This window comes from Tursiops truncatus, chromosome 13 (genome assembly GCF_011762595.2).
Source record: "Tursiops truncatus isolate mTurTru1 chromosome 13, mTurTru1.mat.Y, whole genome shotgun sequence".
Classification (NCBI taxonomy): Eukaryota; Metazoa; Chordata; class Mammalia; order Artiodactyla; family Delphinidae; genus Tursiops; species Tursiops truncatus.
In genome coordinates, this window is record NC_047046.1 from 22,648,136 (window position 1) to 22,664,605 (window position 16,470).

At 39.4% G+C, this 16,470-nt stretch overlaps 1 protein-coding gene across 15 annotated transcripts in view; it reads left to right on the forward strand.

Annotated features, from left to right (window-relative positions):
• The window catches only part of MTMR3 (myotubularin related protein 3), a 160,227-nt gene that overhangs the window by 83,522 nt on the left and 60,235 nt on the right, over positions 1 to 16,470 (forward strand). For all 15 annotated transcript variants that reach the window (XR_012325251.1, XM_033837158.2, XM_019950189.3 and 12 more), the window contains 3 exons: positions 1,194 to 1,279; positions 9,265 to 9,354; positions 9,784 to 9,900. Coding sequence is in view for 14 of the 15 variants with exons in the window: in XM_033837158.2 (XP_033693049.1) it covers positions 1,277 to 1,279; positions 9,265 to 9,354; positions 9,784 to 9,900 (210 nt within the window). In the remaining variant the exon portion in view is untranslated. The remainder of the gene's footprint in view (positions 1 to 1,193; positions 1,280 to 9,264; positions 9,355 to 9,783; positions 9,901 to 16,470) is intronic.

Genomic DNA, 16,470 nt, shown 5'->3' on the forward strand with positions numbered 1-16,470 from the left:
TGTTCGGCTTTTACTTGGTGTCTTCAACGGGATATCTGATAGGCATCTCAAATATAACGTGTCTAAAACGGAACCTTTGATTCCCTGTTTCCCCTCCTGTACCTCTGCACAGAGTGGGTAATCCATTTTTCTTAATGTTTTCCCTCATCAGTAAGGGGGAAATCCTTGCTTCTAGATGCTGAAGCTAGAAAGTGTGACTTCTTTTATTTAATGAATTAGCTCAAATCCTGTGGGTGGTAATTTCAAAATATATCCAGAATCCAGCAGTGTCTCAACCATTTCCATCACTACTTCTTAAGGTGATTATTTCCTTCTGACAGGTCTTCCTGTTTCCTCCTATGCTCCCTCTGTTCCCGCCCTATAGCCAGAGCCATCCTTTAAGTCACCTCATGTCACTCCTTTGTTCATAACTGCACAAGGCTCCACATGTTCTGGGCCCTGCTACTTCTTTGATGTCCTCTGTTCCCTCACTTTCACTGCTCACAAAGAGTTTACTTTGAATATTGAATCCCAGACTGCCTAAAATATCCTATATTCATGGAAGTTCAGTGAACTGGAAATGCTGGCTTTGCATGAAATGTATTTTTTTTAAAAAAGCTACTTATTAGAGATGATAGTGTTCTTACTAGCCTGTCTTTGAGTTTCTTGTTAGGTATTCCTCCCCCACTCTTATAGTTGTTTCTGAAAACCAGGTAAAGGTATTAGTGCAGTTTATGTGACTTTTCAGTGAGCACAGGATATTGGGGCAAAAGGCAGTTTTTTCATATTTTTTTACTAAGCCAGTTTGGTTCCCACAGATGGGGAGATCCACTTTGAATTTACAGATAACCACAAAAACATACTGTAATATGACAAGAATGTTGTTTTTGCATTTGCAGGTTAGTTTTAGTTATTGCTTTATTATTTTCATCTAAGGTTTATAATATTTTTTGTATTGCTATCAACATTAAGGACATGAGCATTTGCTACTTTTTTGCTCAAATAGTTTATGACCAGGAGGATTTTCACAAGGGAGTTAAGGAGTTTGGATTTGACTAGTGGGGATTGGCTGGGTGATATTCAGCTTTTCCTTGGCTGACTGGTCAGGTCTTTAGGTCCTTGTATATGCAGTTTCTTTAATTAGGGTATGGCCAAACGGGGCGGGGGTGTGTGTGGGAATTGCCAATTTTGTCCTTTTTTTTTTCTTTTTCAAGATCCAGGCATAAAGGAAAGAAAAGCCTTGCCAAGATACGGAAGAAAGGACGGGGATCTCTCCTCCTAATCTGGGCCTCCTGTCATGGTAAGTACAGAGAAATAACAAGAAAATTGAACTTGAACTCTGTCCTGACAATTAAGTGAATACTAATAAGTTCAGTTACCCATTTTTGTTATTGTGAGAAATCATTTCACTTTTTCTTTCCCAGAACTCTCTTGTCTATTTTCTTTTATTGTTTACTTAGTAGTAATAATTTTAGAATATTCTAGTGTCTTAGAGCAGTTTTGCGTCTATTAACTTTAATCCTGTGAGTTAAATATTGTCTCTTTTCAGTAAGATAGTAAATGGAGTCAAGACTAAAACCCATGTTTCTTGGACTGCAGGGTTCTTATTCCTTTTCTAGGAAGGAAGGTATCATGAAAAGCTTTTCTCTGTGTGTGTGTGCGCGCGTGCGCACGCGCGCATGTGTGTGTTTTGTGTGTAGGAGAATTATATGGTCATACACATATTCTTCATGAATTTACCTTTCTGGATAGAAGCAATTCCCTGTCTTTCCTGTCCTGTCTCTTTAAGGCATTATTTTTATCCCAGAGAAGATGGAGTAGCTCTGCACACTCCCTACCTACCTACGTCTTTGACTAAAATGAGTGTATTTCAGTGACTTGTGGGCTATTTAGGACCCAGTTCAGGCAGAGATGATGGAGCAATGAGCCAACCACATTTCTATCAATCCTGAGAACATGTAAACCGTGCTCCAAGGCTTAAATAAGAAATGGTCCTCTGTAATATTGTCCCGCTTCTATCTTGGTGATGTTTTCTAGAACCAAACTCTGTCTCATGCTGGTGCACAAAAAACGAATTGAAAAGGCCATGTTAATTTCAAGCTTCATTAGGAACATGGGTTGAAAGTGCTTTTCAAAATTAAAAACAAACTAAAACAAAACAGAAAAACTAGTTGTATAGAAGTGTCATTAAAACGACGACAAAGGTAACTGCTGTCATCTTAAATCTTTGCCAGTTTTTTCTTAGTTTGTGGGCATAACAACTTTCTAATGTATTCTATACCCAAACACTGATGAGCTTTTCTTTAGACTATATTTTATTTTATTGGTTTTCATGAGTTTTTAATGAATTGAAAAAGTGTTTGCCTAATATTTTATGGTATGTATGCCAATGCTAATGAGTAGCAAATGGTGGGCTTATGAAAGCAGCTCTGTTCTGTACTGAGGGGTTGTCCTTCATTGTGTACCACATAGCTACAACGGTGTAGTCCTCATTCTGGTGCTGCTGGGGTCTCTGGTGCCCTGCAGACAGTCTTCCTGGTGCGCTCTGGAGATACTTCTGTGTGCAGTATTTGGCGAGCAGTATGACCATGGGTCTTTTTAAAAAAATCTGTCATAAAGTAGCATTATAACAAGTTTTTACAAGTACTTATTTACAACTTTTCCACCAAAACCCATGGTTGTGTTCCTTTCTAACTAGTTTATGTCGATATGTAGTTGGAATTAAAACATAATTATTTTGCTTATTTCACTAAATGAATTAAACATTTTCACTCGTTGACTCATTGGATTCCTAATGATTTTTTACTAGCTACATCATTTTGCAAGTTGTTGAATCATTGATTTAAATAATATTAATTAATTTCTTTTGTTTTAGAATTTTGGTTCTGTGTCCTTAATCCTTATTTTTTGTATAGAGAATTCAGAAGTACTGGTTTTTCTTTGTTTTTTTAGTGTATACTTCTATACTTATTTGAGTAACATCCTCATACTTTTAAAAGTTCTTAAATGAGATTGAGGTTTCTTCGGGAGATTAAGTATTAGGAAGATGTTTTCATGTTTCATTATGGAAAATCTCAAGCCTGTACAAATCGAGAATTGTATGATGAACCCTCATATATGCATCAACCAGCTGCAATAATCATCAGTTCATGGCCACACTTGTTTCTTCTGACTCCCTCACCCACACCTCTTTGTATTATTTTGAAACAGATCACAAACATTATATCAAGGGAAATTTATTTTTGATCGCCTTTAATACCAGTCTTAAGAATGATAAATTGACAGACTGACAGTCACTTTAACTTTTACATTTGTCAAATGTTCCTACAGGTATTTCACTCTTAAGTATAGTTTTTTTTTTAATCCTGGAAGGCTGTATATAAATTCAGTTTATAGACATTTCCACTGGTCAGCCTCTACTCGCCATGTTCTTTAAATATTTATCTCTAATGTTGACTTCTGAGGTATAGACTTAAGTCTCTTACCTGCATAGTTTAGTGAATAGCAGAAATTAGCCTGGAACTGTGGTGACTGATCCCTTTTCAAGATTTTATAGGTGACTCCGTATGGCGCTGGTGGAGATTAAGTACCACCAGATTCCACAATGCCTGGTGTTCCTCAGCAATAGCAGGAAATCAACCATGTGGAATACATTCTCCTACTAATAAACTACTGCTTATAGCTAGCCTAGGAGAAATTTGTTTTCAAGCCTCTTATCAGGCTAACACTTTGACAGACTTTTTCTTTTTCTTTTTTTAGTACATTTATTTATTTATTTATGGCTGTGTTGGGTCTTCGTTGCTCCACACAGGCTTTCTCTAGTTGCGGTGAGCGGGGGCTACTCTTCATTGCAGTGTGCGGACTTCTCATTGTGGTGGCTTCTCTTGTTGCAGAGCATGGGCTCTAGGCACGCGGGCTTCAGTAGTTGTGGCACGTGGGCTCAGTAGTTGTGGCTTGTGGGCTCTAGAGTGCAGGCTCAGTAGTTGGGGCACATGGGCTTAGTTGCTCCGCGGCATGTGGGATCTTCCTGGACCAGGGTTTGAACCCGTGTCCCCTGCATTGGCAGGTGGATTCTTAACCACTGTGCCACCAGGGAAGTCCCCAGACTTTTTCTTCCTTGCCTTTTGTCTCCTTCCAGCTCTTCCTCCATCAGCCATCTCAAGTTTGTCCTCCCTTTTACATAATGAAACTCAGAAACTGTAATAAATTAGGTAGTTGATTTAGCTTATGTTTAGCCAAGTAATGTTTTTACCATTCTTCTTGGAAAGTCTATGAATAGTTTAATCCTAATCCTTGGGGATTAAATGCATTTTTATGTATTGTGTTGGCCATAAAGTTCATTCGGATTTTTCTGTAAGAGCTTGTGGGAAAATCCGAACGAACCTTTTGGCCATCCAATGTAAGGGGGAAAATCAGTCCAGAAGCCGTACAGGTAACGTGAACTGAGACAGTTTTATTAAAAAAAGCATTTATTTCATTTGACTGTGAAATATTATTTCTTTATGCTCGTCTTGTTTGCCAAATTCTCAGTTCTCTTATGCTGAAAATCATTTGTTCCATTTTCAGTTTTCGGTAACTGCTTTGGTTATATGCATTGGCCTGGATTAGCCCCCAAGTAAATGTGCCAGCAAGAATGAATTGATAAATAGCTTCTCTAGTTTTTTTTTTGTTGTTGTTGTTGTTTAGGCCTGCTATGTTATTTCAGTTCTATGCTATTTAGAGGTCAGTAAAAATCTAGTCCAGGAATCACTTAAAGAATTAATGATGTGTCAAATGATCTTGAAGAGAATAAAAGTTTAGGCCTTATATATTTAGGTGAGTTTAAAAAGGTAATGTGATGCTGAGAAAGCATGTTTACAATGTGCTTTTATGTAATAATTTTTAAAAGCCCCCCCCCATATTTTATAGCTTTTCCTGCCTATCCCCTATTGGTTTATGAGAAAAACTTCCTAAATACAAGTTTTCTTATATCTTTTCTCTTTAGTGCTGAGTGTGAATACTCAGTATTCTTTAAGTCAAGAACTACATCTTAAGAATGGAAATAGAATTGGTTAAAAGAAAAAAAGGTAACATTTATAGAAAAATTGAGTTCCTTTCAAATATGACTATGTCCCTTATTCCTTCACCCAATCATTGACCTCAGAGGAAGTGAGTGGAAAGGAATAAAATGGAACAGATTGACACAAAACTCTTCATATAACAGGTTATTTTGGTGTTTATAGAAGTGGAGTCATTCTTCGTACACCCTAGGTAATTATATTTCTTGAGGCTGCAAGCCATGTCATATCAACCTTACTAAAACATACCAACTTCATTAAACTTTCATTTATTTATTGCTATAAATAACTGAATAGATTTTTATACTTTTGCTTTTGAAATTATTTGATTATCAGCTATGATTTCTTGACAGTCATGGTGAATACTTAGCAGTGTCACTTCCCTAGGACTGCTAAGTACATGACAAGTTTTATATTTTTTGATAGCATTTTATGAACCATTTATAAAGTTGTTACAGTTTTATTTTTAGAATTTGAAGCCGCTAATTTCTTTATACATTTTAAGTATCAAACTTTTTAAAAGTTTGTGCCTCAAGATAAAACCTGTGCCTCAAGATAAAATGGCCCCTTAGAGGGGTTGGAATGGGCCCAGTCAGCTAGAGTAGCAAAGATACAGTTTTATGGGTAGTAGCTGAGTGAGTGAGTGTTGTTGAAGTCTCTGTATGGCTGTTCGTTTCATCACTAGGTGACTGGTTTTATAGAAAGCCTGACTTCAGATTAAACAGCTTTACTTGGTACAGTCAGTGGTACCACATCCATGGATTCCCCGATTAATCGGGGAAAATTACAGAAAATTCCAAAAAGCAACACCTGAATGTGCTGTGCACCAGCAACTATTTACATAGCATTTACTTTATATTAGGTTTTATAAGTAATCTAGAGGTGATTTAAAGTATACTGGAGGATGAGTATATGCAGTATATACAGTATTATATGCAAATACTGTATACCTTTTTTATATAAGGGATTTGAGTATCCATGGGAGTGCTGTGTGTCCTGGAACCTATCCCCCTCAGATACTGAAGGACGAATGTGTTTAGTAGTGGATTATAGTAGAGCAGCAATTCTCAAAGTCTTTGGTCTGAGGACCTCTTTTTACATTCTTGACTTATTGAGGGCCCCAAAGAGCTTTTGTTTATGTAGGGTGTGTCTGTCTGTATTTACTATCTTAGAAGTTAAAAGCTGGGCTTCCTTGCTGGCACAGTGGTTAAGAATCCGCCTGCCAATGCAGGGGACACGGGTTCGATTCCTGGCCCAGGAAGATCCCACATGTCACGGAGCAACTGAGCCCGTGCACCACAATTACTGAGCCTGTGCTCTAGAGCCCGTGAGCTACAACTATTGAGCCCACGTGCCACAACTACTGAAACCTGCGCACCTAGAGCCCGTGCTCTGCAACAAGAGAAGCCACAACGAGAGTCCGCGCACCGCAACAAAGAGTAGCCCCCGCTTGCCGCAACTAGAGAAAGCCTGCGCACAGCAACGAAGACCCAACACAGCCAAAAAAAAAAAGAACAAATTTATTTAAAAAAATAATAATAAATTTATTTTTAAAAAACGTTAAAGCTGAGAAATCTTTAAAATGTTCATTAATTCATTTAAAAATAACAATAACCAATTAAATGTTACCGTAACACTTTTTATGAAAATTAACTTTTTCCTCATCCAACAATAATTAATATAAAAGAGTAGCATTGATTTTTACAGTTTTGGTTTTTTTTTTTTTCCGGTACGCGGGCCTCTCACTGCTGTGGCCTCTCCCGTTGCGGAGAACAGGCTCCGGACGCACAGGCTCAGCGGCCATGGCTCACGGGCCCAGCCGCTCCGCGGCACGTGGGATCTTCCCGGACCAGGGCACGAACCCGTGTCCCCTGCATCGGCAGGCGGACTCTCAACCACTGCGCTACCAGGGAAGCCCTTTACAGTTTTTTTAAAAATGTTTGGCTTAATAGATGATAGCTAGATTCTCATACCTACTTCTCCATCCAATTTGTTACAGTATGTTTTTTTTTAAATAAATGAAGTAAATCCAGCCTCACAGAGATTCATAGTTAGAGGAAGAGTATTTTAATAGTTTTTCCAGGTAGTTGTGTGTATTCTTCTATTATACTGCATCAAAACTTGACAAGTATCAGTTCTTTTTAATAAATAAATTTATTTATTTATTTTTGGCGGCATTGGGTCTTTGCTGTGCACGGGCTTTCTCTAGTTGTGGCGAGCGGGGGCTACTCTTCGTTGCAGTGCGTGGGCTTCTCATCGCGGTGGCTTCTCTTGTTGCAGAGCACCGGCTCTAGACGTGCGGGCTTCAGTAGCTGTGGCTTGCCGGCTCTAGAGCGCAGGCTCAGTAGTTGTGGCCCATGGGCTTAGTTGCTCCACGGCATGTGGGATCTTCCCGTACCAGGGCTTGAACCTGTGTCCCCTGCCTTGGCAGGCAGATTCTTAACTACTGCTCCACCAGGGAAGCCCCGACCAGTATCAGTTCTTTGAAGGTTAGTTGCAGTGTGGAATCTGAAGCCATATCAGTGAACTTTTTGTATTATGTTAAAACCATAGGTCTGTCTTGCACTTTAAATTAATCTTTTATCCATGCATAATTTTGTAACATCAAAAATAGGTCATTTAGGGGCTTCCCTGTTGGCGCAGTGGTTGAGAGTCCACCTGCCGATGCAGGGGACACGGGTTCGTGCCCTGGTCCGGGAAGATCCTACATGCTGCGGAGCGGCTGGGCCCGTGAGCCATGGCCACTGAGCCTGCGCGTCCGGAGCCTGTGCTCCACAACGGGAGAGGCCCGCGTACCGCAAAAAAAAAAAAAAGAATGGGTCATTTTGAAAATAATGAGGAGTGAGTAATGCAGATCTTCCAAATGTCGACATATTTCGTGATAAAATTTCTTTAAAAAATCACCCTTGGGGGCTTCCCTGGTGGAGCAGTGGTTAAAACTCCGCCTCCCAGTGCAGGGGATACGGGTTCGATCCCTGGTCCGGGAAGATCCCACATGCCGTGGAGCAGTTAAGCCTGTGTGTCACAACTGCTGAGCCTGTGCTCTAGAGCCCGTGAGCCACAACTACTGAGCCCGGGTGCCATGACTACTGAAGCCAATGCGCCTAGAGCCCGTGCTCCACAACAGGAGAAGCCACCACAATGAGAAGCCTGCGCACCGCAACAAAGAGTAGCCCCCACTCTCCGCAACTAGAGAGAAAGCCCGCATGCAGCAACGCAGACAAAAACAAACAAAAAACCTTGAGTATTGTTTGTTTATAGATAGGATTTTTCTTTCTTTGAGATTAAAAAATTGTTAGACGTGTGATAAGTAGCATGTGTGGAAATGTCCACTAACTAGTGGTTGTACTTCTTACTGGTGCTGTCAGTTTAACAAGATATGGTTTTGCTTATGTAAAATTTGCTGTGTAAACAGATTCCATCATAATTTAAAGTCAGACTTTCCACCAGATTGCTTTTTCCCCCTGGTCTTCCTATACCATAAAAATTCATAATGTAAAAGGCTACTTTTTAATATAAATTATAATTAGTTCAATTCATGTGCCATTTAGATTATAATTTATTGCTTCTTTGAAATTGCCTTAATAGAAATAAATCTAATTTGTAATATAAAGCAGATTATGCTAGGGGTAGTGGTTCACACGTGTTTTCAGTTTGAGAATTCACTTCTTAAGTTTACATTAAAAAGAAAAAAACTTTCTGTTATGGAAAGTTCACATATAACCAAAGTAGACACAGTGGTATAGTGAACTCTCACTTAAAAGTTGCATGAATTATCCCTCATGGACAGTTCTGTTTCATTTATGCCCCATTCCCTTCCCTCTCCAATTATTTTGAAGCAAATTCCAGACGGGAGTCACATCATTTCATTTTTATATAATGCAGAATGTATCTTTCAAAAATAAGAATTAAAGGTTATAACTTAAGAGAAAAAAGCCACTGTATCTTGGTTTCTCTTAAAAGTAATATACTAAGAACTTATTAGTGCTTAATAGAAATGTTCTTAACCTCTTTAACTTATTTTTTTGGCATTGGTGTGTTCTCCATCTAAAGGCGCCTAATGTATTAGGTGGAACACTTTTGGGGGTGAATATTTTTTCATTGAGCTTTCTGCCAGTCCACCGTGGTCACTGGACTCTCACTGTTATTATGCTTCTAGACATGGCAGAAAAACCCAGTATGGATGAGTAGGAGCTTTGAAATTATTTAAACATTTGGGTTTTTCCAGGATGAAGAGACTCGGCACAGCCTTGAGTGCATCCAGGCCAATCAGATCTTTCCCAGGAAGCAGCTGATCCGGGAGGATGAGAATCTTCAGGTAATTTCAGGCCACTTTTGATTGTGAAATAAGTATTAAGCATCATAGTAACAATGTAGCAGAACTAATGGATTCAACTAATGTGCTATGTATAGGAAAATATGTATTAGAAGAATATATTTTTTCCTGAGCCATACACATAATAGAAATATAAGCTGGAAAACATCTCTCCTTTTAGAAAGACTTTTTTTTCCTGAGAATTCACTGAGATGATCATCTCTGTGTCATTCCTTCTGTAGTCTAGAATATGAATAACTAGGTTTTATGAATCTTGAATCTTGTGGGTATAAACCCATCCTCTTTAGGTCCCTTACCCATTTATGTACTGTTTTTGAGTGACAATGTTTATCATCCATTCACCTGACCCGTGTTTGAACACTTTGCTTTACTGCTTCAAAACTCTGAAGGGTTTCTTCTTCCATTTTGAAGGTTCCTTTCCTTGAACTTCATGGAGAAAGCACAGAGTATGTGGGCCGTGCTGAGGATGCCATCATTGCCCTTTCTAATTACAGACTTCACATCAAGTTCAAGGAGTCTCTGGTTAACGTAAGTGTTTCCCAACTGTTCTCCCACTAAAGTAGATGGAGAAAGGAAGCATTCAATAAAAAAAACTTGTTACTGTTCTCAAAGAGAGGAGTGTTATATGGGGTTTGGTTTGAAAACCTTGTGTGCTCTGCTTTTCTGTCACTTAATTTAAGCACTCAGGGACACTAGGATAGCAAGCAACTCTTGTGCTTGATTTAAAATGATACATGTAGTTGTCAGCTAAGGTGTCCATTGTCTACTAACACTGCATGAATTGCAGTAGGTAATGTTGTACCATTAAGCTTTGTAAGGGTGCAAAGGCTGTATAGGCTTTTATTCCTCATTTTTTAGTAGTTGCTGACTGCCTCAGTTGAGAGAACTTCCTGGACCTTAATGTCAAATGTTGAGTTGTACTTTGAGCTCAGTGCAGACTTCTGTTATAGGATGAAGTTATTCTAATGGCTCCTTAGTGGTATTAAGTATAGATGTCAAGTACAATGTGTATTTGCATAATGGACTATATATTGCTGAAGAGAAGGAAGGCTTTCAGTTTTCGAGTGCATTTACCCTTTTCAATTATGAGGGTATTCTCAGTGAACTGGTTCTTCCAGCACACTTGCCATCATTAATAGTTTTCAATAAACGTGCCTTTCACCACAAAAATGTGAAGGTTCATGTATTTCAACCAAATGAATGCCTTCTTCCTTCCTCACTGGACCGTATTGTGGCTTTTTGCACTTTGGTTCTAGCACAAAGAAGTGTATTATGACATCTTGTAAAAGCTCAGGACTGTAGTTTCATTCAGATTGCGTGTTTTGGGGTTCATTTTGGGATTCTTAGAAAAAGTTTACTCAGCCATCCAGAAGTTACCCAATTCCTTCATCATATTTTTCCCTTGGCAAGACTCAAATGGCTGACATTTGCTTTGTGGTTGGCATTTATTATTTTAGTATTTATTATTATTCTTTGTAGTTAAGCATTTATATCCAGGAATCTTTGTGGCCTGAATTCCTTCTGGTTTCTAGATTTGGGCTATGATCATATCTGTTATGTTAGTTTTCTGCCTATCAGCTAAAAATACACACTGGATTCATCAAGGAAAGAGGCATGTTGTGCTTTCTTACCATATAGCACTGTATTCAGAAGGGCCCATTTGGAATTGAGTGGCCGTGATAGGAGGGGACAGGATTGAATCTCCTATAACATTCCAGCAACCAGGCGTTTCCTACCAGCTACTGTGGAAATAATGACAGTAATAATTAGTAGAATTGCCCAATTTAATTTTGTGTTTAAACTGTGTTTAAATGTCTAGAATTGATGAAATTGTAATTAAATTGCATGTGGAGATAATTTAGTTTCATATCATTGCATTTTTCCATACAGTCCTCTGTCTCTCAGCTTTTTGGTTTATGGCGAAGTATTTCAGAGACTATTTTTAGATCTATTTGAGAATATGGTCTGTTGGAGAGAAAGCATGGATTTGATCATGTCATTCACCAGCCTGAAGCCCTTCAGTGTTTCTTAACTACTTCTAAGATGAAATTACTTAGCATGGTATGATCCTTGGTCCCTGACAGCTTTTCTGTATCCCTCTTTTCCCCCTTCTTCCCTTTGTATTGGTAAAACCACCCTCCTTGGAATCTCAGACATACTTTACACCTCTGAGTTGTCTTTTCTCCTACCCAGGGAACTTCTCTTCATCTGTCAAAACCCAGTTCAGGTGATAAATTCTTCTGTGAAGCCTTTCTCAATCTCAGTTCCCTCCCTGACAGTTTATTACCCTCTCTTCTGGCTTTTTCTGTATCTTGAACATACCTTTACAACATTTACCAGATATGCTATAATTTTTTGTTTATTCATCTTTGTATCTTCAGAATCCAGCATGTGTACTGGTGCCATGGTATTCAGTAAATACTAAAGTGAATTGAAGTTAATAGGGGTTTGAAATTGATATTAGACCATTTTTAAACCCCCTTTGGGTTTAAAGTTCATTTTAAAACATACTTCTGTGTAAATACGCCTGTGTCATCTTGTCTCTTAACAGTAGCTGTATGAGTAGGTTGTTTACTGGAATTGTTGGTCCCCCACTGTGATTGAGATACAGTGCTTAAGAAAACTTACCCCTGTTTTTACTTTTGACTCATTTCTTCACCTAAAAGTGCTTTCCATTTAGCATTATAACCCTCTAAGGCATAGAGCCTGCATGTCACGTTTTAAAAAGCCCAAGATAATGGTTTTGCACAGAAAAATTGTTGTGCAAAAGTATTTTGGCGTTGCAGTGACTTTAAACATTTCAGGTTGAGAGCGACTAGGACTTCTTCATACAAGTACGTTAATCACATCGCAGTTAGAGCTAAGGTTCCTAAAACCTGTGGTTACTCCAGGAAACAATGGCTCCTCCTACACTGGGTCCTCCCTCAGCAGATGAGCATTTCAGTAAAATCTGTGAGATTAAGAGACCCCCCCCTTTAAAGGTTATTATATCTAAATCAAACATAAATCTACCATCACCCAGATGTACCAGTATATATTGTGGCATGCTCCAGTTTGCATCATTTTGTATGCTTTTAAATCAACACACATCATTTTGTATACTTTTGAATCAACACATTTAGCACTTTAGAGAATGACTTACTGTCAAGCTTTAAATAGTTACCTGATAATCATATATTCTCTGTTAATTTCACAGCAGCGCTGAGATACATCATTACTTTAATGCACACACATTCACTGGATATCAAGTTTCCAGTTTCTGGGGTAAAGAACCTCTAGTACAGTTCAGTTGTAGCATTTAAGGTATGAATTGCTCCTATTCTGTGCTTTTCCCAAACTATATTTTTACATATGTACAGGTAATTTGCTCAACTAATTTATAAACAAGTAAGTGTTCAAGTGGAGTTCATGAAATTTTTAAACAATTCTTGTTGTGTAATTCAATAGACCGCCTCTCAATCTGCTGCTTCTGCAATCCCAGTAAGTAGCATGAGAATTCTAGGCGGTTGTTGCACCTGTGCTTGGAACAAACTGGTTTTGAGTGTCAGATGCTCACCTTGCAAATCAGCAAAGCGTGTCATCTCTGCATGAGTCCCTTCCCTCATATTAGACAAAGTTCTAGTGGTTTCCTATATGAGGACAATTTGTGGGGTGGGGATAAAGCCACACAGTTTAAACATAAGCGGGTGGAATTGTGACCTTCAAAAAATGTAAACTGAATTTCAACCAGAAATAATTTGTAAAGTCAATGTGAATATTTAAAAGGACATTAAAACTCCATTTCCAGACTGCTCTGTTAATGCTTCTTAGGAACAAGCTGGAAGTATACTTGGAAACACTTTACTTAGGATTTTCCTAGATTCTTTCCATTGCCTAACTATTGTATATCAAAAATCTTCATTCCCCAAGCATCAAAAGGAGGTTATTGTTAACAATGCACTTTGGCCTTAGCATTCATAAATCAGAATAGCTTCTGAAACCAGTATGGAAGAGTACCTTGTAAATACCACAGGTGAGCAATAAAGAGTTGAGAATGAAGAGGTGAAGGGGTGAGAATAAAGAGTTTGGGTCTTTAACCTGTGACAGTCTTCTTCCTCTGACAGTTTTTTTTTTTTTTTTTTTTTTTTGCGGCACACGGGCCTCTCACTGTTGTGGCCTCTCCTGTTGCGGAGCACAGGCTCCGCACGCGCAGGCTCAGCGGCCATGGCTCACGGGCCTAGCTGCTCCGCGGAATGTGGGATCTTCCCAGACCCGTGTCCCCTGCATCGGCGGGCGGACTCTCAACCACTGCACCACCAGGGAAGCCCCCTCTGACTGGTTTTTGAGTCATAGGTGTTAGAGCCCAGATATTCCAGTGTGTTACAGATTTTAGGTTAAGACTCATTACATTATTTTTTACTCTGCTATTGCCAGTTTTACCTCACATGTGTATGCAAGATTAGTACTTCCCATTCATGCTATAAAAAGGGCATTTGTTTTTAAAAGGTATACATTATCCCACTTTTAAATTCTGGTGCTTAAAAAATAATTCACACACACACCCCCACCCACCCAGAATGAATTATGGTAAATATAGTAGGATATGATGATATAAAATTCCCTCTGGAATGAGACAGTACTGTGGGTCTTTTAGACTTGTGCATGTCTATTAAATTTTTAAACTGCCACTCTTCTGCTTTTTTGGATTGATGCTCTTATGAGTTTTGGTGTACATGATATAACTTTTGACCTTTTGAGGAATTGATTAACAGCACTGAGTGTGTTTGATGTATTTTGAGCATGAGTTTGGTGGGTTTTATAAGAGGAAAAGCACTGTAATGGGAGATAGAATTGCCTGGCAGGTAGAAGGCAGAGGAGAAAGGAGCAAAAAGAAAATGAGTTGCTACAAAACACTGAATCAGTGGGTAAGAGGATTTGAATGTGACTTTAGATTTCTTTGAATTGCCTCTAAGGAATCTTGGTTTACATTCCGTTTTCCTCTTGAAGATCCCTGGTAAAGAGGCTACTACTTAATTGTGAAAGAAAAACTAAAGTAGAGCTCACACAGAAGGGAAGGGCATCTTAGAGGAAGAAAGAAAGGAGTACCATATGTAATGGAAGGACCCTGAGCTAGAGGACAGCCATGGATTCTTGTCCTGACTTGCCGCTAGCTTTAGTGTAGTGGCTTAACCTTCCTGGGCTATAAAATGGTCTGGCTCTTGTGTCTGTAATTCTTTGTTATGAGGTTGAATATTGGGTATGTCTAGTTACAGAAATGGTAAGAGAGCCTCCTAATATGTGATGAAAGTTGAGAAACCTAAATCAGTGGACTTGCCTTTAAAAAAGTAGAGAACCTTATGTTTTGGTTGGATGTATGAAGAGGAAAAGAAGCCTATCTCTGGCTTTTTAGAAGAGGAAGCAGTCTGGGGGCAGGGGTGCATTGAAGAGTAACACTGAGGTGAAAAGGGAAGAAAAAAGGGAGATACTCATTTGATATAAAATCAGGTATTTCCCTTTTAGGTCCTTGTTCTTGCTGCATATTAAACTTCCTTGCATGTGACAATTTGCATGATTATTAAAATCTGTTTTCTGTGCCTATGACTTGAGTACACATGGTTGTTTCTGGTGACTTGCTAGTATCTGTATACTAGCAACCAACATTTTTATCCTTATTCCTTAAATTTGCAGTGTTAAAATACATGAAAATTTGTATATTGAAAGCATTTAGGTAGCATGTGTTTTGCATGCTCTGAGGTGTTGCATATTTGTATTTTGGAAGTCTGGACATAGGATCTTGGGCTCTAGTCCAATAGTAGGGATGTAAACTTACCTGTTCTTTGTAGCAAAATAGCACAGGCTGGTCCACTCCCTCCAGCAGCTGCTAATAGTGTTAGTTGGTTTTCAAGTTTTCTAGCTATAAGGAAAGGTGATAGAAGGGGATCTGGGATGCGGGTGACTGCTGAGAGAGCAGGTGGATTTGTAAAGCTCACTCTCACTCTACCCCAGACTCTTCCCATTCCCTGTTCCTGGGACTTCCTAAGTTGTGACCATCCGAGGTTGAGAAAGCAAAGGCTTGTGTCATGTAGGAAGGTTGGAAGGTTGTCCAAGGAAGTCAGGAAGCATGCACAATTTTGGCTGGTAAAATTTTAGAAAATTGAGATAAGAACTCAGGCCTCTTAATTGCCCGTCTGGCAGCTCTTTTTTGTTTGTTTGTTTGTTTTGTGGGGGGGGAGGGAGAAGGGGGTTATAGGTTTAAAAACAAAGAAACCCAACATGAGTCTGTTATAGGATACCCAGAGGACTGGCCTGAGAACAAATCAGTGTTCTCTTCTGATCTCTTAATCTCCTATTACTTCTTCACAATTTATCCCCACTGATACATTGTTGGGTTTTTTTTTCCTTCTTAGACGTACAGGTCTTGAAAGAATTTTTAGCTGCATCAACTCCAGTTTCTCACAGCACCTTGGGGTTAAGGACTTAAACAAAAACAGAGGGCCAAAGCTCCTTTTTTTCTCAGAACACAGGCAAGAATTCTTAGTCTTTCTCTTACTTCTGGTCCTATTATAAGTGTAAGGGAATTTTATTGATTAACCAAGAAGGCTAGGGTCTCCCTGGTGGCGCAGTGGTTGAGAGTACGCCTGCTAATGCAGGGGACATGGGTTCGTGCCCCGGTCCGGGAGGATCCCACATGCCGCGGAGCGGCTGGGCCCGTGAGCCATGGCCGCTGAGCCTGCACGTATGGAGCCTGTGCTCCGCAACGGGAGAGGCCACAGCAGTGAGAGGCCCGCGTACCCCAAAAAAAAAAAAAAAAAAAAAAAAAAGGCTCTAGTCCTGAGGTAGAACTCCCAGCCATTACCTGAGTAATATTATTTTGCTTTCTTCCCCTTTTTAATCCCTGCCCCAGTTTGTTTGTTTATTTGTTTGTCTAAGATGTCCGGCATTGAGCTTCTCTTTGATCTCCACATCCTTGTTCTGAGGGTTCTCAGCTGACTCTGGCAACCGCATGGTGGGGCAGCGTTTGCCAGAAGCCTGTTTCTGAAACTGGTTCAGCTAACAGGAGGGCCACCCTGTGCAGGCAGCACTCTCTTGTTTCTGTCTGTTGGAAGAGACTGCCTCCTT